The sequence below is a fragment of the Pyrus communis genome, chromosome 1 (genome assembly GCF_041283825.1).
Source record: "Pyrus communis isolate YQ-2024b chromosome 1, ASM4128382v1, whole genome shotgun sequence".
NCBI classification, from domain to species: domain Eukaryota; kingdom Viridiplantae; phylum Streptophyta; class Magnoliopsida; order Rosales; family Rosaceae; genus Pyrus; species Pyrus communis.
The window spans coordinates 3167949-3195196 of record NC_142565.1 but is presented as its reverse complement, the minus strand read 5'-3'; the positions used below and the strand labels follow the sequence as shown (position 1 = coordinate 3195196).

General features: G+C 38.5%; 1 protein-coding gene and 2 pseudogenes across 2 annotated transcripts; 1 reads left to right on the top strand and 2 right to left on the bottom strand.

Annotated features, from left to right (window-relative positions):
- Positions 1 to 6571: 6571 nt before the first annotated feature.
- Positions 6572 to 8675, top strand: LOC137721564 (pentatricopeptide repeat-containing protein At5g66520 pseudogene; annotated as a pseudogene). Its single transcript, XR_015961638.1, has 2 exons — positions 6572 to 8403; positions 8537 to 8675. The product of XR_015961638.1 is annotated as a pentatricopeptide repeat-containing protein At5g66520 pseudogene (transcript).
- Positions 8676 to 9983: 1308 nt separating this feature from the next.
- On the bottom strand, positions 9984 to 12827 carry LOC137720898 (alpha-L-fucosidase 1). The gene is made up of 3 exons (XM_068460020.2): positions 11708 to 12827; positions 11356 to 11595; positions 9984 to 10813 (listed from the first exon to the last, which is right to left on the bottom strand). Exons 1-3 carry the CDS (start codon positions 12247 to 12249, stop codon positions 10120 to 10122), a joined length of 1476 nt encoding a protein of 491 aa, XP_068316121.2. The 5' UTR covers positions 12250 to 12827; the 3' UTR covers positions 9984 to 10119.
- Positions 12828 to 16486: 3659 nt separating this feature from the next.
- On the bottom strand, positions 16487 to 17235 carry LOC148698972 (alpha-L-fucosidase 1 pseudogene; annotated as a pseudogene).
- Between the last annotated feature and the right edge of the window lie 10013 nt (positions 17236 to 27248).

Here is a 27248-nt window from a genome sequence, read left to right as displayed (position 1 = left end):
ATCCGAAATTAAAATTAGTGAATCTGATTAATTTTAACTTCCAAGGCCCAAGGCCCTTGTCCAAATCCTAACTACTAGTGTAGAAGATAAGACATATATAAAGGTCCTTCGAAAGCCTATATTCCCTGATGTGGGACAAGGAGTCTCAAAACTCCAACACAAATATTAAAGTAACTAAACTCACATCACTATATTCCAACTTACAATATCACACAATTGAATCATTTCATGATATATGCATGTAGTTCTTTCCTACAGTGGTGGAAAGGTATTGAGCCCTTGCATGATAGTGTGAGTTCAAATCCTGTCGGTGGCTAATCTAACATCTAACCTACCAAAATTTATAGTTGGACCAAAAAAAATCATTTTATGTTATATAATTGGTTTAACTGCAGTTTTGAGGTAAGCCTGAAGTTCATATTTTTGCATATTTTTTCTATGAACAAGTATATATTTTGCATATTTTTGTGTATATTTGTGTTCATATGTAGGAACATATGAACAATTATTTTGAAACCTGAAGTTTCTTATAAACATGTCTTATTTGAAAATCTGAAGTTTTCTTTAAAAACATCACCCATGAAAAGCCGAAGTTTTTTCATGCAAAATTAAACTAATACATGTCTATTAGAACCTGTATATTCTACTCCTATGTGAATGGATTGATTTTTCTCCATTACACTCACCACATCTTGTCCATCTATTTTGTGATAGGAACATGTCGAATTTGAACAAACTCGACTTCACCGCTTTAGAGATCTCTGGAAGGAACTACCTTAAGTGGGTCCAAGATGTGAAGCTCCACCTCACTGCAAAGAACTTGCGTCTTGTCTTTGAAGAAGAAACGGACAACCATGTTGGCGAAGCTGAAAAAGCCACTGTTATGATCTTCATTCGAAGACATATTCATGACGCTCTACAAACTGAATATCTTGCTGAGGATGATCCACGTGCACTATGGGTCGCTTTGGCTGATCGTTTTGATCACCAAAAGGACATATTCTTGCTTGAAGCAAGACATGACTGGCAGCATTTGCGCTTCTAAGAATTTAAGTCTATGAATGAATATAATTATAAAGTTTGTCAAATCCGATCACTTCTCAAGTTTTGTAACGAAACTTTGACATAGAAGACCTATTTGACTTTCTTTGCTTCTAATATTGTCCTGCAGCAACAATGTAGAGCTTAGAAGTTCACTAAGTTCTCAGATTTGATCTCTGTTTTACTTTTCGCTGAAAAGCAGAACTAACTGTTGACGAAGAATCATCAAGCTCGACCTATTGGGGCGACTGCTGTGCCTAAAGCATATTATAGCACAAACCAATGCCCAAAATGCCAAAAGAGGTGTGGTAGGGGCGGCCAGAAGCCACCCTGCGAAGGTCAACAGAATCAAGGCCCATCAAAGGGAGGAAACAAAGACCATAAGCGCTCAAACTTTGCTCCCAATGCCCCGAACTTCAAGAATAAGGGCAAAGCACTTGAAACCATGGATGCGGATATGTGCTATCGCTATGGTTCAACGGACCATTGGTCCCGTGTTTGCCGAGCTCCCAAGAATGTTGTAGATAAATATCATTCTTGTCGTAAGAAGTTTGAATCAAACTTAGTGCAAGTGAACGAACCGGAGACTACAAAGATGGAGGTTTTTGACTTTCAAGAGGATACCACCCTTATGGAAGATTAGAATCTTAGACATAAACAATTTTAGTTAGTTAAAATTGCACAATGGGGCCGAATTCCACCTAGTGGCATAACCCCCATTTTATTTTTGGTTGATTTTTGAACAATTTTTCTTTATGTTTGGATTATTTGTTGGTGATTGTTTTTGGATATTAAGTTTTAATTAATTACCATCCTTGAATAAAGGAAATTATTTTGAATTGATATTTGTTTTTAGAACTTTTATGCATGTGACTGCTTCAAATTAATTGTTCATTCTACATATGACTAGTAGGGAAGTTAGTTGTTTGGCAGATAGTGCAACCACGCACACAGTTTTGCGTGAACGCATGTATTTCACTAACTTCATACCTAAGAATGCACCTTTGACAACCCTCTCAGGCCCATCCAACTTGATAGAAGGATACGGTAAGGCACATATAATGTTGTCCAATGGTACAATCTTGACCATTTCTGAGGCACTCTATTCTCCACGTTTCGGAAGAACACTGTTAATTTTAAAGGATATTAGAGATAACAATTACCACACCGAAACCCACGTAGAAAATGGAGTTGAATTTATGTGCATAACTTCCTAAGAATATGGCCAGAAGCGTATTCTAGAGAAGATTGAGCATATCCCGAGTGGTCTGTATACTACGACCATACGCCCCATAGAATGCCACTATGTGGCCGGCCTTACTACTGGGTTTGCGCACGAAATTACATTTTGGCATGATCATTTGGGACATCCTAGACAAATAATGATGCGCCATATCCTTAAATCATCACACGGGCATCCACTAACCTGAAGTTTAGGTTCGATCCAAGGAATCTCATGTCAAACATATTCAATGGGAAAGCTTATTACTAAGCCTTCTTATGACAAGATTCGTTTAAATCCTTCCATTTTTGTACAACGGATTCAGGGGGACATTTGTGGACCGATTCATCTTCCCTGCGGACCATTTAGATACTTTATGTTTATGGTTTTGGTTGACGCTTCCACACGTTGGTCACACGTGTGCTTGTTATCCATAAGGAATGCTACATTCTCCAAACTGTTGACTCAGGTTATCAAGCTCAGGGCTCACCACCCTGATTATCTAATCAAATCTATTCAATTGGATAATGCTGGAGAATTCACATCTAAAACTTTTGATGACTATTGCATGTCTGTTAGGGTTGAAGTTGAACATCTCGTACCCCATGTTCACACCCAGAATGGCCTGGCAGAGGTTTTCATTAAACGCTTACAAATGATTGATCAATCGTTGGTCATAAGTACCAAGCTCCCGATGGCTGCTTGAGGCCATGCAATATTGTACACAACAAAGTTGGTCAGCCTGAGGCTTGTTGAGACATAACCATTTAGTGCTCTTCAGTTGGTTACCGGATATAAACCCGATATATCGCATCTGCACGTTTTTGGTTATGCGGTATATGTGCCAATCTCGCCGCCCTTACGTACAAAAATGGGGCCTCAGCGAATGATGGGAATTTATATCGGATATGATTTTCTTTTGATTATTCGTTACTTAGAACCTTTGACAGGTGATCTGTTTACCGCTCGTTTCGCAGATTGTCACTTCTATGAGATAGTCTTCTCGTTGTTAAGGGGAGATTAGAACGTCAATGTTCCTGAAAAACAACACAAATTATTATGGACGACCCCCACTTTGTCTCATTTAGATCCCCGCACCGCTCAGTCTGAAACTGAAATGCATCGCATAGTAGATCTCCAGAGCATAGCTCAAAGTATGCCAGATGCTTTCACCGATCTAGCATGTGTGACAAGATCACATACTCCAGCTACGAATACACATGCAAAGATGGATATGCCAAATGTACGACAGACTTCCCTCCTGGAAACCCGGGACCCCAATCTTGGTGATCCACGTACATTAGCGGCTAGCCAATCATCTGCCCCTATACAAAAGTGTGGCAAACCCCTTGGTTCAAATGATTCACACCCTCGAAAGAGGAAATCCATGGCATAAGTCCTGAAGAGCCTACCATGAATCCAACTATCGCTTACTTATTATATCTAACTCATGAGGAAATTCTAGATTATGGAAAATGTCATTGAAGAGACGAATCATCCTCTCAAGAATCGTGAGATTCCAGTATATTATGTTAGCTTAGATGATGTGTGGCATAGAAATGAGATGATTGTCAATGATGCAATAGCATTTGCAGTAGCTACTGAGATCTTGTTGAGCGATGACATTGAACTGCATTCCGTTGATGAATGTCGACGTAGAACTGATTGGTCAAACTGGGAACGAGCAATCTAAGTCGAACTCGATTCACTTGCGAAACGTAATGTGTTTGGACATGTAACTCCTACTCTTTCATATGTGAAGCCCGTTGGCTACAAGTGGGTTTTTGTTTGGAAACGTAATGAAAATAACGATATTGTGCGTTACAAAGCTCATCTTGTTGCACAAGGCTTCTCACAATGCTGCTGGATTAACTATGACAAAACTTATTCACCCGTTATGGATGTGATTACTTTTCGCTACTTTATCAATTTGGTAGTTTCCGAAAAAATGAGTATACAGCTGATGGACGTAGTAACTGCATATCTCTATGGGGATCTTGATACGAAAATTTATATGAAAGTTCCTGAAGAACTTACATTGACTGGTTCAAATATTTCCAAACTCCAAAACACGCTCTCAATTCGACTGAGACGTTCACTCTACGGTTTAAAGTAATATGGAAGAATGTGGTATAATTGTCTGAGTGAATATTTAACTAGTCAAGGATATGTGAACAACGAACTATGCCCTTATGTGTTCATTAAGAAGTCACATTTCGGATTTGCGATTGTTGCAGTATATGTCGATGACATGAACCTTATCGGAACTCTTGAAGTCGGAATTTGAGATGAAAGATTTAGGTAAGACTCAATATTGTTTCGGTCTCGAGATAGAGCATTGTTCGGATGAAATTCTAGTACATTAATCGAACTACACCCAAAAGGTGTTGCGCTGCTTTAATGAGAATAAAGCGAAGCCTTCGAGTACTCCTATGGTTGTTTGATTGCTAGATGCAAAACGAGATCCCTTCCGTCTGAATAAGGATGATGAAGAGATTTTGGAGCCTGAAGTTCCTTATCTAAGTGTGATAGGTGCTTTATTGTGCTTAACTCAATGCACTAGACCCGACATCTCCTTTGCTGTTAATCTTTTGGCAAGATACAGTAATGCACCTACACGCAGATACTAGACTGGTGTGAAAGACATCTTTCATTACCTTAAGGGTACTACAGATTTGGGCTTGTTTTATCCCTATGGATCACCGAGTGATGCCGCACCCTCTGCTTCTCGAGTTGATTCTCGCCTTGTTGGTTATGCTGACGCATGATACTTATCTGATCCGCACAAGGCGTGTTCTCAAACGGGTTATGTCTTTACCGTTTGAGGCACCACAATCTCTTGGAGGTAAACTAAACAGACCTTAGTTGCCACTTTTTTTAACCATGTTGAAATTCTCGTCTTACATGAAGTAACTCGGGAATGTTTTTGGTTGAGAGCAGTAGTGGGCCATATTCGAAGCTCCTACGATCTTTATCCCGCCGTTGATGTCCCGACGACAATCTTTGAAGACAACACAGCATGCATCGAATAGCTCAAGAAGGGTTACATCAAATGAGACAACACTAAGCACATTGCGCCGAAGTTTTTTTTTTCACATCAACAATAAGAGCATTAGAAGATTGAAGTCACACAAATCTGTTCACAAGACAATCTGGCGGACCTCTTCGCCAAATCACTGCTGAAGACGACGTTTCAGAAGCTTGTTCATGGTATTGGTATACGTAAACTTTCTGAGTTGTAACATTGTTCTTTCTCTTTGAAATTGTGTCAAACTCAGGGGGGAGTATCCTGAAGATACTTGCTTGATCTTAATGTACTATTTTCCCCTACGATTAGGAGAATTTTTTCCATTGGATTTTTGCTAACTAACTAGGTTTTAACGAGGCACCGACCTTAGGCTGGTCATATCCCTGATGACGTCCTGTAGACGTTTCTTTTGACTTTGCATTTCTCACGCATTTTTCCTTAAACTATGGATTTTGTCTCTCCTCAGGTTTTTGCCATAGCCTTAGGGTTTTTAAGTGAGACTCATTAACTTATGCAAGTTTCTACCTTATTGAAAATAAGCGTTGTTCCTTAGAATCAGTGCCGACGAGTCGACTTCCTCAACTTCTGCATGATGCTAAATCTACCTTGAGTATTTACACACTCAAGGGGGAGTGTTGTAAACTTTCCTAGTTTAAGTGTGATTGTATAAATCCTAGATTAGATTGGATTCTAGTTATCATTTCCTATTACATATTGTATTCCTTGGGGATGAAAGATTATCTTATCTCCTTTTACTACTATAAATAAAGGCTCTATGTGGGAGGAATAACACACACATTCCCCTACAATTCTACAAACACATATCTCTCACTCTTTCTTCTCCTTGCCGCCTACCCCCTCACCATTGTCAGATAAAATAGGCTACAACACTTCTATGTAGGGTTGGATGGAAATAGGGACCAAGGTGGTCCTAAGACCACTTGAGTCTGAAAATATACATGTGAAGGTCTTCTTATGACCCTCCTAATGTTTGGTACGCGTCCCTTTTGTACATACTAAAAGTTTGATGTAATACATGCAAGGGATATCTCGACATGTTGCGTTGATAGTACTTGACACGTTCTCTATATAACTCATTAAATTACTTCAGCATATGCCGATATCTGTTGACATATGCATAACAAACCCACTAAGTGAATAAATTCTTTTCTTTTTTTTTCTTTTTTTTTACGCGCTTCGTGCTCTGTTCTTATCTAAAAAAACCTTCTTTTTTTACAATAGGAACCCCAAGTTCAAATCGTAGGCCCGCTGCTGCTTCCCTTTTTTTATTCAGAAAAAGCATGTTAACACAAGAAGAGCCTCGCGCCCAAATTTAGAACTCTCTGTATTTAGAGAGGATGATTGAAACCCAAATGGCAAGTGCTAGGAGCACACTACTACACTTGCTCCATGAATGCAAGAACATGAGAGAGCTTAAACAAATCCATACCCAAATCATAAAGTCTCCACTTTTACCCAAAGATGACCAAAATTTTCTCATTACTCGTCTCCTTTTCTTCTCGGCCATTTCTGATTCGAGTTCTCAAGGCTACGCCATCGATGTTTTTCGAAACATAGAGAACCCAAATCTCTACGTGTATAACGTCATGATCAGAGCATATGCGTGTAGAAAGATCGGCGGCAGGGATGAAGCTCTTTCTTTTGGGTCCTTGTTGCTGTATAAGCAGATGCTCTGTGATGGGATTTCGCCGAATTGTCTCTCTTTTCCGTTCCTTGTGAAAGAATGCACGAGCAGGGTTGATGGCGGCGCAGGAAGGAGCATCCATGGTCAAGCCGTTAAGTATGGGTTGGACAGTGATGTTTTTGTTCAGAATTCTTTGATGAGTATGTATTCTGCGTGCGGGTTTTTGAGTAGTGCACGTAAACTGTTTGATGAAACGCCGGGGAGGGATGTTGTCTCTTGGAACTCGATGATTAAGGGGTATTTGAAAAGTGGGAGTCTTGATGAGGCATTGAAGCTGTTTCGGAAGATGAAGAAGAGAAACATTTTTACCTGGAATTCCGTGATCACAGGGTTTGTTCAAGGTGGACGACCAAAGGAGGCCTTGGAACTTTTTCATGAAATGCAGATCACCGGTGGTGATATAGTTAGACCGGATAAGATTACAGTTGCTAGTGTACTAGCAGCCTGTGCTCATCTTGGTGCAATTGATCATGGGATATGGGTTCATGGGTATCTGAGGAGAAGTGGTTTGGACAGTGATGTGGTTATCGGGACAGCGCTGGTTGACATGTATGGTAAGTGTGGATGTGTGGACAAAGCATATGAGGTATTCCAGGAAATGCCAAAGAAGGATACCCTGGCATGGACAGCTATGATTTCAGTGATGGCTCTCCATGGGTTTGGTAATGAGGCTTTTGGTCTTTTTAAACAGATGGAAACGACCGGGGTGAAGCCGAACCATGTGACATTTGTTGCGCTATTTTCAGCTTGTGCTCATTCTGGTTTTGTAGAGAAAGGTCGCTGGTGTTTTGATGCAATGAAGCATGTTTACTTAATTGAACCACAGCTCTATCACTATGCTTGCATGGTTGATATACTCAGCCGTGCCGGGCTGATTGAAGAGGCAGAACAGTGTATAAGAAGTATGCCAATGAAACCAGACACATTTGTTTGGGGTGCATTACTTGGAGGTTGTCAAATACATGGAAAGGTGGAGTTAGGAGCAAGGGTGGCACAGTATTTAATTGATTTGGAGCCTCTGAACCATGCTTTTTATGTGAACTTGTGCGATATATATGCCAAAGCTTGTAGATTTAATGACGTAAAGAGAATCAAGTCATTAATGAAAGAAAGAGGAATAAAAAAGGAAGTCCCGGGCTGTAGCATGATTGAAATCAATGGGTTTGTTCTTGAATTCTCCGTGAGAGGATCACCAAACGTCGAAATGGAGGGATTATTGTGGATCTTGAATCAGTTGAATAACGATATATCTAGAGACAAAGACACATGCTTCAGGGAATCACTGTAATGAGAGATAAAAATTCAGTATATGGTGGTCTATTTGTTTACAAAAGAAATCTTTCTTACGGATGAGAACTATAATTTTGCTTATGGAATGAACTCAGTTGCTGGAAGAATTTTCCCGAGGTACGCTCTAATATTCAGGCCTTAATCACCACGTGATTCTTACTTTATTTGGCAGGTAGCCAAAATCTGAACTCGAAATTTGTCCTCAGTTGCTCATGAAATTATTTCATTGTATCTTGTTGCCAAGCAATAGTTATGGGGTGAGGGCATGTGCCACAGCAATTTGGCCAGCCAATGTGTGTTGTGCTCACCATGGAATACAAAGCTTGCAGCCAACTGTCGGATGCTATCATAGGATGCGAAGACTTGTCGGATGATACTTGGTCAGATGGATTTAGTGTCAAAAGGGGGGATGGCTCGACGAAATATCTATTGGGGGATGATGCAGAAGTGTTTCGGCCAGATAGATGGCTCGACGAAAATGGCCATTTGCATCAAGAAAGCCCTTTCAAATTCACAGCCTTCCAAGTAAGAAGGAAAATATTGATTGCATTCATATCCTTCGCACATCCTTTGAACACAGGAATGCAAAATACTAAAGAGATTTTGTGATTCTACGCCGGAGAGTTCAAGAATTTGTATCCGAAAGAAATTCAGTTATAGGGAGATGAAGATATTTTCTGCTGTGCGTTTAGACAGCTTCATATTCAAGCTAAGTGATGAGGAGAAAGCGTCAACTGCAGGACGATGGTCACCTTGCACGTTGATGGGGGCCTTTATGTGCATTCTTCTAAAAGATTGTGGTATTTAGTTTACTACTTAACTCTACTGTATGCAGTGTGTTGCTCACTTGCTCCTCATCAGTGTCATCACTGTACAATTTATGTACACTTTACTTATGGTATCATCAATGGCATAAGCAAATGTTTCCTTCTTTACTTCTATACTCGTCTTTTAAGAACATGCCTCATTCAAGTCTCAGAGAAAAACTTGGATAGGACACCTGACCAAATCATCACAAAAAGTTAAACACAACTTTTTTATCTCATGCGGTGAAACCTATCCTTGTAAACGAGCCCAACCGAAGTTTCTGACTATATTTCTAAGAAAGTAATCATTACCGAACTCGCATTCGATATTGTAGGTTGCAGGTAATGCGTCTCCATCAATAATGTCGTCCAAAATGGAAAATACGGGCTCCTTTTTTGAAAGTATTCGGTCCTGCTTAACTACTAATAATTGAACCTTTGACAAAAAAAAGCTCAACTACTAACCACAACTTGAGACTTGCGCACAAGCTTTCCTTTGTTGTTTTCGGAAAATGTTATTGGCACTTCAAAAATCATTATACACTCCTCACAAGTGTATTTTGCTTCTCTAATATAAAAAGTTTGGAGTGTAGAATGATATTTTTGCCTGTGCCAAACTGTGATTTCTTCGTATGTGTCGTTAAGGAATCAAAACGAACTTAGGAAGTCGATTACTGTTGGAAAACGTGCCTTAATTTTGTCTTGGTCTACAGAAAACGCAGAGCATGGTCCATTGTGAGTAGGATTCTCTCCCTTCTTTTTTTCCCTTCCCTTCTATTTGAACGGTCACGGTTGAGCCACGTCAACATCTTATATTAATTTTTCATAACAAGAGAAAAACAAAATAAGAGAATGTGAAAAGAGGAAATGAAAGGGAATAGAAAGAGCAGAGAAGAGAATCCTAGTCCGGTCAGCTGGCTATAAAAAAACAGAACCCTTTCAGACAACAGATGCAGAAAAGGCATAAAAAAACGAAAGGAAATTCTCAGAGCCTACAATTTTATTTTTTATTGTTTTAGCCCTATTTTTATTGCGATGGCTGCCCAATTGGGTGCCAAAAGGGATCAAAATGCAGGCCAATGGAAGAAATTAAGGGCAGCCCTCTTGAATCTCCAATTTTTATTCTTACAATTTTGCCATGTATAACTCCCCCTCCAAGTCTGTGAAGCCTCTTGTGCCCTACTGTGGTTCCATTTGCCACTCTTTTACCGTCCACGTAAATTTCGTGCCGTTTGATCCTCTGACCAAGCCCGATCGCCTCCTGGATCCGAATCACATTGAATCTCAGCCCTTCATCTGATCCTGTGCTTCTAAATTCAATCCAATGGTTCTCCTTTCCATCATCCCTTGGAGCCCAATATGTCCACAAATGGTCATTGTCTAGCATATTTTCAGGTCCAAAACCTCCTCCTTTGCCTCCTCTTTGGCTACTAACTTTAATAGAACATTTCTCGGCTAAATTGGTAGAAAATATTGTGTCGATTGCACTTCTGAATTCTCTTAGTCTTTTAACATCTTCGTTGGCTATGAGACCAGTCGGATTAGGAGGCACATTGAGTAGCAGCACACAATTTCTCCCCACCGAGTTGTAGTAAATTTCAAGTAGCTTGCTTAGCCTCTTGGGTGACTCTGATTTATGCCAAAACCATCCATCTCGGATCGAAACGTCGCACTCTGCCGGCAACCAATCCGTCCCTTTTGGATCGCCCTTGTTGAGGTAACTTCATTCAATTACAAGACATCAGTTAGGTGGTAGATTAAGATTTAAGAGAGATCACTTTCCTACAATAACATCAATCAATCAACCGGTGTCCCTGTACACACGTTAAGCCAAATATATCGAAATGAATCGAATCCTGAATCTACCCTAATTCTAACTTACCATCCATCACTAAACTAGCTACAACTTCAATTAATCTTTAATACTAAGAGTTTCGCAATCTACAAAACACTCCATCTTAAACAAAATAAAATGACAGAGGTGGATTAAGCTAGTAAGTTAGGCAGTGCTCGCCAGCATATACACTTCCATCTTAAACAAAACCAAATGACAGGTGTGGGTTAGGACAGTTGACTAAGACAGCGTATCAGTCGTCTTGCATTCAATTACATCTACTTTTTCGTAAACTAGAGTTGTTCAGAATATTGCATTGTCTGGAAAAAAGACAAATATAAAACAAGATAAACCAAAATGATGGGAACTTATCACAAAGAGAAGAAAATTAATTTCCGTGAACTAGAAAATAAAAAAAATGGTACTCACTCTTCAATGCTTGCATTGCCAATTGATAGCGAGGTCCGATTAATGGTGGACCAACACGTACTCCCGGCAAACCCTTGCTCATTTCCAACCCATCTAACATCCGGACCAGCATCCGAAAATATGTTAATGGAGCTCTGCAACTCCTTCACCATGGAGAACCAATCTGTGAAATAATAGGACATGTTTGGGGCATTCTTCCCCTTATTCCCATCAAACCAAATCTCTTTCACACCCCCATACCTATCAACAATAAAAACAAAAATCAATAGAAGTTTAGTATTCTTAACTATTAAGGTTAATGTTCTGTAACAGACATGAGTTACATCAGTTGATCAATGCAGCGGGGCCTTACCTGCTTAGGAGCTCTTGCAGTTGAGCTAAGTAGTACTCGTTGTAGGCAATCTCATGCCCGTATCTCCGATCATGTCTATCCCACGGTGAGAGATAGAGCCCTACATCAATCCCACGGGGATTTGCTGCATCAACCAGTTCATGCACAACATCCCCGTGACCATTTCGCCAAAGACTATTTGCCACGGAGTGATCCGTGTACTTCGAAGGCCATAAGCAAAACCCATCGTGGTGTTTGGCAGTCAGTATCATCAGTGATATGCCAGAGTCCGACGCTGTTCTGGCCCATTGGTTGGCGTCAAGACCGACTGGGTTGAATATTCCGGGGCTTTCGTGCCCCGTTCCCCATTCGGAGTTGGTGAATGTGTTCACTCCGAAGTGGAGGAACATGATGATCTCCCTTTGCTGCCATTTGAGCTGGGCGTATGTGGGAAGGGGCAGGATTGGCAGTGGAGGTGTTGGGACTTGCTCAAGCTTGGAGAAGGTGATAGTGCACAGTTGAAGGCATGTGATTATCCACAAAGAGCACCATATTTTAGCCATAATTATAATGGCCTTGGCCTGTTGAGTTCTTTTCTTTGTTGTCTATTTAGCACCGTTTAAATAGGACAGGAAATTTTGTAACCACAATAAATCCCAGAAGTTGAAATTGGCCTCATAGGGCTTATCTCACTTCTTTTTCTTTTATTTATATCTTTTTGGGTTTATGTTACTTAATTTGCACAATTTTGGTTTTGTTTCTTGTTGAAACTCTTGCATGTACATTATAATTGCTAGAGTATTTACTATTTAAGGTTTCTTTTTCTATTCGAGCAGTTTTTTAATTCAATTTAAACTATGAAGAGGGCGATTCGAACTTAAGCGCATGTGAATACATTGTTTTGGTCTAGTCAACTTAGGTTAGCTCAAACTTGCTGTTATTTTCAAAGTTAAAAAGTGAAAACAATCTAAACAAACCCAACCAAATGAAAACAACTAAACAAGCATACATCAATAAAAAACATCAAGGGAAAATATCCGAGAAAATCATTTATAAACAGATGAACACATTTACAAAAGGATGTAGATGAGGACCAAGCATGGAGAGATTGATGGAGAAATGCGAAAGCAACAACAACAATTAATAATTCTTCACGAAAAGTGAATTATTTAGAAGTGGGAATAGGGGGACCAAACACATGTAATGTAAGAGAATATTCTCCCAATAAATAAAGCCAAACATGCATGACACCAAGCAACCTTTGTCTGCATGAATTTTTGTTTTCTTCACTTTATCTTTGCAATTGTTGTTGCATGTGATGCAATCGTTCACGGATTTCTTGCCTTTTGGTCCGAGTGCATAGGCGAAGGATCGTTGTATGGATAAATTTCTCCATCACCAATTTATCATAACAAGCATTTATTAGATGAGTAGTTCATATTTTGAAATTTCGACAAGTAGTTATCAAAAAAGTGTCGCGAGGGAAACTATATTGCAAAACAGAACATGTCCATTACATGGGTTATTGACTTTGGAGGGGTGAGGAAATCTCTCAGAGTGACTGTCTTTCTAGAATAAAAATATGGACGCTTTAGTGGAGAATATTGATGTACGCAAAGCATACCATGAAACATGCTTAAATATTTAAAATACTATGAAGGCCACATAATGGGGATTTGTTGTGGATCGTCAAGGACAATCTGTCACTATAATTAGGTGAGATTTTGTAAGGTTTCATATGCTTCGGCTACACATAAAATAAAGATACAACCACAACCATGTCCCTACAACTAATTCAAAACAACAATAAAACTACAAAAGCAATGAAAAAGAGATTTTGGATAGGGATTTTTGTACCAGATCACTCACTCATTCAAGATACACGTATAGAGAGATTCCCGCATTCAGATTTTGTAACAACCCATTTTAGAGGATCGGAATGCAGGATATCTCCATACGCGTATTTTGGACGCACGAATAACGTGATAGGGAAGTTTCTACCAAACTTTTTTCCCATGCAATGTCATGTGTGAAATTGACCTCTAGCAGGCCAGACCAAAAACCTTGGGCTAATATGAATCATCTTAAGGGCCTAACTTTCTTACCCACTAATTGTATTTACCAAGGGAGAGTGCAACTAAGCCCATCATGCAACAATAAGAATTTCTTCTCCGTTTTTTTCCAATTTTATCCTTATAAGAAATAAAAAAAACAGAAGTAAAATCAGAGGAGAAGGGTTACAAAATAAAAAATTGTTAGGTATCAAGACTCTCAACATCAAACTTTTGGGCTAAAAGAATTGTCATACTTTAAAAAGGATATTTATCACAAATAATCTCTAAAAATTGACACATTTTAATTAAGATAATTTTTAAAAATTTAAAATTAATCATTGTAGTTCTTGAATATGAATGTCGCTAATCAATGTTGACATTCTGTTAAAATTTTTTCAAAACTTCTATTAGTGGTTTATGTGGAACATATGTGAGACCTGGGAGTCTAATTAAATAGTGCTACATGGATAAATTTTCAAAACTATATAAAAAGGAGAATTATTATTGGCATTCCAAAAATCTCATTTTGCATTCCAAATTTTCTATAATTAAGAAGAAAAATGCACTTGTGAGGAGTGTAAAATGAGATTTTTGGAGTGCTAATAACAATTCCCATAAAAAGTAAAAGAAATGCAAAGAAGACTTTCTCAGAACTGGGACTCTCGATGAATTCTCTTCCATCTCATGTTTTTAGAACAATATTTTATAATGTTGGCACATGCATTGATGCTAAAGTTAAACTATGAAATAGTAGAGAGTTCTACTTTTGAAAGAGTCTCCTAAATATTTCTAAAAAAATAATTTAAAATCATTAAAATTAAATTAAAAAAATTAATAAAAACGTTACTGAAATGTGAGAGATGAAAATTCAGTATGAGGTATCTCTTTACGAAAGAAATATTTCGTACGGATGAGAACTATAAGTTTGCTTATGGAATGAACGTGGAAGAATTTTCTTGAGGTACACTCTAAAATTTAGAGTAGGATTTTCTTATCTCTTTCCTTCGTCTCTTTCTCACACTCTTTCTTTTATCTTATTGTCTCTATGTAAAAATCAATATAAAATCTTAATGTAGCTTAATTGTAACTGTTCAAGTAGGAATGAAGAAAAAGGAAGAGAGATTAGGAATATAAAATCCTCCTTCCTAAAATTCAGGCATTCATCACAATAGATTCCTACTTTATTTGGCAGGTAGCCAGCGTCGGTACTCCAAATTTGTCCTCATTTGCTCACGAAATTATTTCACTTTATCTTGTTGCCAAGCAATATTTATGGGATGAGGCCATTTGTGTTAACTATATTGAAATGTTTGAAAATTGAAGAGAAAATCAAGAAGAAACGATGAACAGAAGGATGACCATAGAGATCTTAGAAAGAGAAAGTTTAAAGAGAGAAATATGATTTATATTGACTTACTGAATGAATATTACACACTCTGTTTTTTATAAGAGAAATCCTAACTACTTTAACCAAATACTAATAAACTTACTAACTGTATTGCTAACTGTATTTCTAACTGTATTACTCACTTGTATCCTTAATAATCTGTCACAGCAATTTGACCAGCCAATATGAATTCCTTCCAGTGTTGCGCTCACCATGGAATACAAAGCTTGCAGCCAACTGTAGGATGCTATCATAGGATGCAAAGACTTGTTTTCCTAATGATACTTGGCCAGATGAAATTAACGTCAAAGGGGGGGATGGCTCGGCGAAATTATCTACCGGGTGATGGCGCAGAAGTGTTTCGGCCAGATGGATGGCTTGACGAAAATGGCCATTTGCATCAAGAAAGTCCTTTCAAATTCACAGCCTTCCGGGTAAGAAAAAATATTGATTGCATTCACATCCATCGCAAATTTTATTGCCACAGAAATGCGAAATTCTGAAGAGATTTTGTGATTCGACGCAGGCTAGTTCAAATTCACTTAAGGGGAGATGATATTTTCTGCCGTGCGTTTAGATAGCTTCATATTCAAGCTAACTGGTGAGGAGAAAGCGTCAATTGCAGGACGATGGTCACCCTCCATGTTGATGGGGATTGGGGTATGTTAGCTTATACAATATATGTACATTTTACTTACGGTATCATCAATGGCATAACCAAATGTTTTCCTTCTTTTCTTCTTTACATGCCTTCCAAGAATGTGCCCCATTCAAGTCTCGTCTTTAGGAGAAAAACTTAAGTAAAGACACTGCGACCGAATCATCCTGTATTTTGGTTAGGGTCACAAAAACACGGAACTCTCTTGTATTTTTCCCTAGTAAACAACTCCTACCAAAGTTTTCTTGATTATATGTCCAATAAAGTAATCATGACTGAACTCACATTTGGTATTGGAACTTGAAGGTAGTGTGTATCCATCAATAATGTCGTCCAAAATGGAAAATACTGGCTCCTTTTTTGAAAATATTCAGTCCTACTTACTAATCAGAGCTGCGCAGAAGCTTTTCTTTGCATGTTTTTAACGAAATATTTTTGCATGTATCAAATTGTGATTTCTTCCTTTGTAGCGTTGAGGAATCAAAATGAACTTTAAGAAGCCGATCACGGTTGCAAATTAAAACATGCCTTAATTTTGTCTTGGTCTACAGAAAACGTAGAGCATGGGCAGTTGGCTATAAAAAAACAGAGCCCTTTTTATTGCCTTTATCTGGTACAACAGAGAATAAGGTATTCCAAACAAAATCAATAGATGCAGAAAAGACAAAAAAATATGCCCAAAAAAATATTAAGAGAAATTCTCAGAGCCCACAATTTTATTTTTTTATTACCCTATTTTTTGTTCAGATGGATGCCCAATTGGGTGCCAAAAGGGATCAAAATACAGGCCAATGGATGAAATTAAAGGCAGCCCCCTTGAATCTCCAATTTTTATTCTTACAATTTTGCCATGTACAACTCCCCCTTCAAGTCTGTGAAGCCTCTTGTACCCTACTGTGGTTCCATTTGCCACCCTCTTACCGTCCACGTAAATTACGTGCCGTTTGATCCTCTGACCAAGCCCGATCGCCTCCTGGATTCGAATCACATTGAATCTCAGCCCTTCATCTAATCCTGTACTTCTAAATTCAATCCAATGGTTCTCCTTTTCATCATCCGTTGGAGCCCAATATGTCCACATATGGTCATTGTCTAGCATATTTTCAGGTCCAAAACCTCCTCCTTTGCCTCCTCTTTGGCTACTAACTTCAATAGAACATTTCTCTGCTAAATTGGTTGAAAATATTGTGTCGATTGCACTTCTGAATTCTCTCAGTCTTTGAACATCTTCGTCGGCTATAAGTCCAGTCGAATTAGGAGGCACATTGAGTAGCAGTACACTATTTCTCCCCACCGAGTTGTAGTAAATTTCAAGTAGCTTGCTTAGCTTCTTCGGTGACTCTGACTTATGCCAAAACCATCCATCTCGGATCGAAACGAGAAGGGAATGTGTGGAAATTGATATTACATGTACTCTTTTTTCTTTTAAGATCAATGTGAGTGGGGGCATTTGCCCCCAACGAATATAAGGTGCCTCCGTCCATGCCTGGGATGAGGTAGCCTCCCCTTCTTCTAAAGTTTTGGTTACCGAAAAAGAAATTCTTGCATATACATTATAATTGCTAGAGTATTTACTATTTTATGAGTTCCTTTTCTATTCGAACCGTTTTATAATTTAATTTAAACTATGAAGAGAGGGATTCAAACTCGAGTGTATGAAGAATACATTGTTTTAATCTATAGTCAACTTAGCTCAACCCAAACTTGCTATTATTTTCGAAGTTGGAAAAAGAAAACAATCTAAAGAAACCCAACCAAGCAACTTAGTACTACGGTCTAGTGATATTCCTCTTTACTTATAAGTGAGAGGTTTTAGGTTCGATTCTTATAAATGAGAGGTTTTAGGTTCGATTATCGTCAAAGACGAGTTTGAACTTTGAACCACATTATTGTTAGCCCATTGTGAGGCTAAGCCTACCTCTTCCCCTTAGTGTAAATACTAATGTTTGTTCAAAAAAAAAAAAAAAAAAAAAAACCAACCAAATGAAAACAACTAAACAAGCATACATCAATGAAAAAAATCAAGGGAAAGTATCCAAGAAATTAAATCATTTCTAAACAGATGAATACATCTAAAAAGGATGTAGCGAGGACCAAGCATGGAGAGATCGAAATTATCTTGATGGAGCAATGCCAAAGCAACAACAAGTAGTGCTAATTGTTAAAGGAAGATGAATTTTTATAGGTGGGAATGGGGGGACCAAACACATATATAAAACCTAAAAGAATATTCTCCCAAATAAAGAAAGCCAAACATGCATGACACCAACCAACCTTTTTCTGCATCAAGTTTTGTTTTCTTCACTTTATCTTTGCAATTGTTGTTATGTGATGCAATCGTTTGCGGATTTCTTTGCGTTTTCGTCTGAGTTCATACGCGAAGGACCATAATAAATTTATAAGGATAAATACCCTCCCGTGGCTTTCGACCTTGGAAGTTTACAGTGATTGAGTTTCTAGAAAAATATGGACGCATTAGTGGAGAATATTAATGTATGCAAAGCATATAAAACATTCTTAAATTGTTAAAATACTATGAAGGCCACATAATAGGGTTATGTTGTGGATCGTCAAGGACAATCTGTCACTACAATTAGGTAAGAGATTTTGAAAGGTTTCATACGTGAGAGATTCATAAATCTAATTAAATATTACCACATGGATATTATTTTTTTGGAGTACATCGATATTTACACTAAGAGGAGGGTGAGTTCGGTTAAACCACAGAATGAGCAACCTAATTTAGTATCGAATTTGTCATCCAAGATATTCGAACCTAAGACCTCTCACTTCCAAGTGAAGAGGAATACCAACAGATCGTAGTATTGAGTGACACATGGATACATTTTAAACTATATAAATAGTAAAAGAAATGTCAAGAATACTCTCTCAACAGTGAGACTTTTCATAAATTTTTTGTCATATGTTTGTGGCACAATGTTTTATACTATTGGCATAAGAATTAACGTTAAATTGTGAGTAGCTATTAAGTTTAATGTTTAGTTGTATTAAATCTGAACTGCTGTAATGGCAGTTGTTTTATATACATCTTACACACACGCATGCAATAAACAAATGCATTAAAAGGTGGCGTCCTAGCTGTTGTAGAGGTGGCGTCCTAGCTGCCCATGTTGCAATGCATCAGAGCACATGGTGAGCCTGAAACCATGTGGTAGTCTCCTGACAAAGTTCTCTCAACACTCCCCCTCAAGTTTGGAATGAATGTTGATTATTCCTAACTTGCAAAGCAAAGTTGTAAACTGGTGTAAGCTCAGTGGCTTTGTGAAGATGTCGGCTGGTTGTTTCATGGTTGAGATGTGAGATGTCTCGATCATTCCACTTTGAACCCTTTCTCGTACAAGATGGCAGTCAATTTCTATGTGTTTGGTTCTTTCTTGAAAGACCGGATTCGAAGCGATGTGAAGTGCCGCTTGATTGTCACAATATAACTTGACTGGACGTTTATGTTTGATACCCAAGTCTTGTAGAACAGATTTCAACCAAGTGACTTCACAACAAGTTGCTGCCATTGAACGATACTCCGCCTCTGCACTAGAACGTGACATAGTATTTTGTTTCTTGTTTTTCCAGGAGATCAAGGATTCTCCAAGAAATACACAGTATCCGGTGGTAGAACGTCGTGTGTCTCGACATCTGGCCCAATCCGCATCACAAAAAGCATTCAATTGAATTGGACTTCTTGCAGAAAGAAAAATACCTTGCCCTGGTGTGTGCTTAACGTATCGTAAGACTCGCTGGGCTGCCTCCAAGTGTGGAGTTCGAGGCTTCTCCATAAACTGACTAAGAATATGGACAGCATACACCAAATCAGGGCGCGTGATTGTCAGGTAGATTAGTCTCCCAACAAGTCGTCGATAAGAGGAAGGATCAGTAACCCATTGTCCTTCGTCCTTTCTGAGTGATAAGTTTTGCTCCATAGGAGAGGTGGCTGGTTTTGCGCCAAGATGACCTGCATCTTCAAATATTTCAAGGGCATATTTTCGCTGTGAGAGGGTGATCCCCTTGCTAGAGCGAGCAATTTCAATGCCCAAGAAATATCTTAATTGGCCAAGGTCTTTCAACTTGAATTGCTTAAAAAGAAAAGACTTGGTATCTTCAATTGCTTGTATGTTATTTCCTGCCAAGATAATATCATCAACATAGACAAGGAGGGCAGTGAATTTACCATCATGGTTTCGGACGAACAATGAATAATCTGCCTTGGATTGTTGATAACCGGCCTTTCTAAGAGCACAAAAGAGTTTGATAAACCATTGACGAGAGGCTTGCTTAAGCCCATACAAAGATTTATGAAGTTTACAAACTCGTGTCTCCCCCTTTCGTCCGAAACCAGGAGGCAAGGACATGTAGACATCTTCTTCAAGATCACCATGGAGGAAAGCATTATTAACATCAAGCTGGTAGAGGTGCCATTGTTGGACCGAGGCAACAGCAAGGAGTAGACGAACTGTAGTCAATTTTGCAACCGGAGCAAAGGTCTCTCGATAGTCTAAGCCTTCAATTTGGCTATAACCTTTGGCAACCAAGCGTGCTTTATATCTCTCAATGGATCCATCGGATCGAAATTTGATTTTGTAAACCCATTTACATCCAACCGGCTTCTTGCCAGGGGGCAATGGTTGCAGAGACCATGTCCTATTCGCAGCAAGGGCTGCCAGTTCTTCTTCCATAGCGAAACGCCAGTGAGGGTCGCGTATAGCCTGTGAGAATGAGCTGGGTTCTATGGCAGCTGAAATGGAAGTGGTGAAAGCACGATGTCGAGCAGATAAACGATCGTATGTGAGGACATCAGACAAAGGATAAGGAGTACCTGGTACTTTGGTCAACGCCGAGTGAGATGAAGGGACGGACCGAGAAGGGAGGTTGATGCCGATGTGATATTGTTGAAGATAACCAGGTGCATGAGTGGGTCGTTTAAGACGAGGTGGTGAGGTGGAAAGAAAAGGAGATGAAACCGAAACAGGACTCACCGGCGAAGAAGATGATGGATCGACGGAATCCTGCTCCAGTAGAATGGACGGATGAATGATGGGATCATCATAGGCAGTATCTTGAGTATGTGGAAACACAAGTGGTGAAACTGCAGCAGAAGATGAAAAATGAAACACATGTTCATGGAAAATAACATCACGGGAGATAAAGATTTTACCCGTGTGAAGGTCGTAAACTCGATATCCCTTTGTGCCATATGGATACCCAAGAAAAAGACACTGTGTGGCTCTTGCATCAAATTTTGTGGGACGATGGTGGTGGGTGGAAGAAAAACATAAGCAACCAAACACTTGCAAATGTGCATACGCTGGCTGTTTGTGGTGAAGTATTTCATAGGGTGATTTGCCTTGAAGAAGAGGAGTGGGAGTCCGATTTATGAGATAAGTGGCAGTGAGGATTGCATCACCCCAAAATTTCTTAGGAAGATGAGATTGAAAAAGTAAGGCTCTAGCAACATTGAGTAAGTGGCGGTGTTTGCGCTCTGCTACCCCGTTTTGTTGGGGAGTAGAGACACAACTTGTTTGATGGAGAATCCCCTTATCTGAAAAAAATTGGGTCATAAAAAATTCTGGACCGTTATCACTACGACGAACCTTGACTCGTGTGGAAAATTGTGTTTCAACAACGTGGATGAAAGTGATGAGATAAGATCGTGCATCTGATTTGTGATTCATTAAATAAACCCATGTGCATCTTGAGAAATCATCCACAATAGTTAAGAAATATTGTGCCCCTGTGATAGTGGGAACATGGTAACCTCCCCAAATGTCAACATGAATTAACTCAAAAGGAGCCTTTGTGGTGATAGAACTCAAAGGAAAAGGAGCACGTGTTTGTTTGGCTAATGGACAGATCAAACAATCATCAATGCTACAAAAATTCAAATTTTTAATGCAAGTAGAGAGATGCCGTAAGGTCTTGTTGGAAAGATGGCCAAGGCGTTGATGCCAAAGCTGAGAAGAAGAAGAGGCAACAATTGACGCTGAATTGCACCTGGTTTTTATCACATTATCAAGGTAGTAGAGTCCTTCTCGTTCAGTTCCCGTCCCAATCATCTTCCCCGATCGTTGGCCCTGAAGTAGACACATTTTATCAGTGAAGATGACAAAGCAAGATGAGGAATTAGTGAGTTTGCTGACAGAAATTAAATTCAGTTTAAATGATGGAACACAAAGCACGTTGTGAAGGGTGAGATCATTCGAGAGATGAACTGTGCCAATATGTGTGACATCGGCAAGTGCATGATTGGGTAAGTGCACTTGTCGATTGTATACCGGAACACTTGTGGTCATTAAGCTTGGTGAGCAGACCATGTGGTCTGTGGCGCCTGTATCGAAAATCCAGTCCCTTCCCTTATTGAGAGCATAATCACAAAAAACTCTACCTGACAAGTTATTCATAGTAGAGGTGGTACCGACATGATTAGATGTGGAGTTGGATTGACTCTTATCAAGGAGTGCAAGCAGATTGTGATATTGCTCGGAAGTGAGGCTGTAGGACGAAGGAGATGTTGCTGGAGGCATTGGCTGGGTATCAACATGATTAGCCTTGGAATTGGAACCCCTGCGATCCTGATAATCTCCCCTATTGCTGTTGTCTTTCCCTTTTTTCAGTTTGCGGCATTGATCAATGGTGTGACCTCTCCAATTACAGTAGTCGCACTTGAGGTGTGCACGACAGGTATCTGAAGTGTGTCCAGTTGCATCACAACGACCACATTTTAGATGGGAATTTCTTGGAGAAAAATTCCTACCAGAGTTTCGCATGTTATCCCGCATGGCGAAAGCTGCGGTATCAGTGACTGAGGACTTTCCAGGAGCATGCATTGAAACTGTTCTTTGCTTCTCATCTTGAATAATAAGTGAGAAAGCTTTGTTGACAACAGGGAGGGGATCCATAAGTAAAAGTTGCCCACGAACCGCAGCGTAGGATTCATTGAGGCCCATGAGAAACTTCATGGTTTTCTGACCTTGCTGAAACTGCATTAATTCTTTTGCAGCTCCACATGTACAGGTTGGAAGAGTGCACATGGCATCATGTTCATCCCAAAAGCTTTTCAGTTTGGTATAATATGCACCAATGTTCAAATTTCCTTGAACACTTCCATGTATCTCTTGTTCAATATGGAAGAGATGTACACTGTTTGTGTGAGAGAAACGTTCCTTCAACTCATTCCAAATATCAGCTGCAACATTGTTGTAGATGACACTTGCTCCGATATCTTTCGAGACAGAGTTGAGCAGCCAGGATTTCACGAGGTTGTTGCAACGAGTCCACTGTTGGAATTCACTTGTGGATGCAGACTCGGGCCTTTTAATGGATCCATTGATGAATCCTTCCTTGTTCTTGGTATTGAGGGCCATGGCCATGGCTCGGCTCCAAGTGGAGTAATTTTCGTCATTCAAAGGGTGTGTGACGAGGATCGCTCCAGGCTGATCAGAGTGATGAAGATAAAGATGATCGTTGAGATCTTCGTATTTGGTGTGTTTGCTGGAAGAGTCAGTTGCCATGTCGGCAGGCAGTGTGCAGTGGCTATGCTTGGCTGTGCTCTGCGGCTGTGCTTAATGGCTGTGACAGGTAGAGCAGCGACGATGGCTGTGTAGCAGCTTTGCGACGGCAAGGCAACGAGTGTGCAGCTTGCAGTGCACTGGTTGCTGCAGTAACAGATCACAGTATAGCAGCGGAAGAGTGAAGGCAGAGCAGAGCAAAGGATTGCCTAAGCTCTGATACCATATTAAGTTTAATGTTTAGTTGTATTAAATCTGAACTGCTGTAATGGCAGTTGTTTTATATACATCTTACACACACGCATGCAATAAACAAATGCATTAAAAGGTGGCGTCCTAGCTGTTGTAGAGGTGGCGTCCTAGCTGCCCATGTTGCAATGCATCAGAGCACATGGTGAGCCTGAAACCATGTGGTAGTCTCCTGACAAAGTTCTCTCAACAGTCGCAAAGAGTTTATAAATATCCTACTTTTGAAATACTCTCCTTAACATTTCTTAAAAAAATAATTTAAAATCGTTAAAATTAAATTTAAAAAAATAATACGAGATGCGCCTGCGTTTTCACAATAGCAAGAATAATACTCAATGCCAAGAAGAGGAATGTGGAACCCATCGGCAAAAGGAGATCATCGTCAACGAAAGGCCATCTCCACTATCGGCCCTAAAAGCATTTTTAATAGGGCCTTTATCCTTTACAAGATTACTACATTTCAAGTTTTAGTGAAAAATTTTATCTTTAATGAGCCGGAAAATAAGGGTAAATCCACCACTAGAATTAGCAACTTTCTTTCTTGAGTAGCATAAAATTAGGTTATATCTAGCCCAAAAAACAGTAGGTCTCATAAAAAAGTAGCAACCCATGTGAGCAAAATTCTATCACTCTCTCCACTTGTAAATACACTTATACTCTCCTTTTATTCTTTTTTTTTTAATTCTTTTTTCTTACATATTTTTATTGCAATTTGGCTGATTAATGATTGTTTTAAATTCCATGAGAATTAAAATTGCAGATTGATTTAACATTCATCGACATTTGTGGGTGAAATTTTCAAATAATTTTTTTTTTAAAAGTGTATGATATTAATTTACCAATTGGTACTTGGTAAATTGTTGTGTTGTACTTGAAAATAAAATTATTTCAGATGGCAAAGTAGGGATTTGTATTTTTCAACGAATGAGATTGAGATAAGATAATCTAATCAAACGAATGGTTCATAAGTGATGAAATCTAATTTTGCCACAATTTGAACCTTTTTAGGTTGAAAGGGTTCATAAAACAAATTTAAGATAACACGTCCAAAAATCAACTTAAGAAAAGTTAACACAAAAAAAAAAAAATCATCGCATAATCAAATTACTCCATAAATAAAAAATATATAGTTGCATATAGAGCTCAAAAAATAACTCCTCATTAGTAGAGATTTTTTTATAAAATCCCAAAGATTCTTCAGAACTCTAAAATAACTTAAATGCATTACTTTTTCATCCCTATGTAGAAGCTCTCACCTGAAAATGCTCTAAAGGTAGCCAGAAGAGTTGACCGCTTGGCCCCAATTTCGGGGGTGGGGGCCCCAAAATTTTTCAGTCAATAGATACATGCTATATATGGTAAATGTAGAAAAAAATTGATTACAAACTGACAAGTAGAGTAGTGGACTTCTTATACTTCTTCTTTTGAAAATGAGCCCATACCATGCATACCAGTTTAGGAATCTGCTTGGCCGGTCCTGGTTTTTTCTTTTTACCAGACAAACAAAAACCTACCCTTGCTTAGCAACTTAAAGGAACGTATTTCTCGTGTAATATTTTTAGCTTGGCTTCTTCTCCAAGGCTTTCACCATCATTCCTCTACAATTCTCTTCCTCTCACTTTCTTTTTCAAATTCTAAATCTCTCTGTACAAGGACGGGACGAATTAAAATATAACATTAGGTTTAGAAGATTGCAATTCAAGGTAAGAATATAGAAACTATGAGTTTATCGTTTTTAATTTGGTAAATTATGAATTTAGATTTTATTGTTGTAGAAATATTTTGTTTGGTGTGTTATTTTTTTTTTTTTTTTTTGTTCCCATCTAAATTTTCATAATTGATGATATGATAATATAATTAAAAATTAATTATAAAAAAAGTTAAATTATATGATTGTTATACATTGAAAGACTTATAAACTAAGGGCATCCTAACAATGCCACGCCTAGAACTCCTGAAATCTCAAAGTCGACCCTGACCATTGTTGTAATGACCGAGTCGAGGATGTCATCCAAGCTTGTCGAACCTTGGCAAATTTCTTGTTCAGATTGGCATGCTGTCTCAAATTGAGGGAGAGGCTGTAATGGGAGACTGTCGGTTTTTGTTTGGTGTCAGACACCAATGGGGATGAGCTGATGGATGGGTCAGATGGAAGTTGGTGTGGCTGGATTGGGGTGGTGTATCTGTGTGGCCAGAGTGAGGAGGGGAGGAGTTGACGTATAGACGGTGAAGGGATGAGATTGAAAACAGTGGTATCAGAGGTGTAGTGTGGATGGGCTAGGGGTATTTGGGTGAGGTCAGAGTGGGGAAGATAGTGGCTTGCGGCGGGAAAGATGATGACTTTGTAGTTGGGTGCTTTCACGGAGGCCAAATCCTCACTCAAATACTTATTGAGGCTATAGAGAGGCTACTAGTATTTTGGTTGTAGAAGATTTGATCTCGCTTTCACGAAGTTTTTCTTCTTCTTCTTCTTCTTATTTTTTATGTTAATTAATTATTTATTTATTTGTTATCATTTTTTAAATTTTAAATTAATTGATTATTTATTTTTTTTAATCCATGTGGAATCCTCATATGTACATCAACAAACTAACAGAAGTTTTAACAAAAAAATAATATTGATTTTCACCATCTATATCCAGAGATTATATTGATTAATTTTTAATTTCAGAAACAATATAAATTGGACGGATCAATTTTATAAAGGTTTTTTTAACCAAAATGATCATTAAGATTAGCATAATTACTCACTTTGATCCGTAAAAAAAATCTCTATTAAATAAAGAAGAACGATAAAAATACCTTCAAATCTCAAAGATCAAAATATAAAATTATGCGAAACTCAAAAACTAGTTTGATTAAAATAACTTTTATGAACCATTTATGATAAAAAATTTTGAAAATATTATCTAGAAGATTTTCAATTTCGAAGAGCAAAAAGGTGATGTGATGAGTCAAAGTCACTATATATCATACCACCACATTGGTATAAATGCATAAAGTGAAATGCACCGGCAATCCCATTTCTACATCATGATTCATGATCAATAGTTTACACCCCAAAGCTTATCTTGATAATACAACAACAGATAGACATCGATCCTTCATGTGATCAACCTCATTTGACATGTGATCAACCTCATTTGACCGTTGAATTCTTCTACTTTTAACCAAAATATAGATGAACATGAATTCACAGATGATGTCCATTGAATGGAAGGGAGCAATTCTAGAAATTGAGACGCTTTTGGATCTGGAATTGATGGATATAAAGATCTAGACCATTCATTTTAAATTCTGTAGTTTTCACTAACCCATTTTCCTAATTTACCTTACACAAATCAGAGGTGCAGATCTCTCTTTCTCTTTCTTTGACGGCCCGAAACTTCAAGTCTTTAGACTCCAACTACATAAATCCAAAAAGAATATCAACTCCAATTTTAAGGTATTTTATGTGTTTGTCTCTTATATCATATAATTTGTAAATAACCTTGATAAAGCAAAATTTCTCCCTCATTAATGTCAAATAGATGTCAAAGAAGCAGCTAATCTATAATTTATAGAGTGACCTTATAAAACCATTTGAATGTCACCCTTTTTTAGAATCATGTCATTATGAAAGATCAAATAGACGTCCAAAAAGTAGTCAAAATGTCTCTCTCGTCAAACAATATCATCCACAAGATCAAATAGA

What these genes read in the sequence shown, in the direction of transcription:
- LOC137720898 (XM_068460020.2), bottom strand. Translation starts at nt 12,249, where the DNA reads ATGGCTAAAATATGGTGCTCTTTGTGGATAATCACATGCCTTCAACTG. An exon ending in CTGCAAGAGCTCCTAAGCAG is followed by an intron (nt 11,596 to 11,707) that starts GTAAGGCCCCGC and finishes TATTGTTGATAG; the next exon opens with GTATGGGGGTGTGAAAGAGA. An exon ending in GGCAATGCAAGCATTGAAGA is followed by an intron (nt 10,814 to 11,355) that starts GTGAGTACCATT and finishes AATTGAATGAAG; the next exon opens with TTACCTCAACAAGGGCGATC.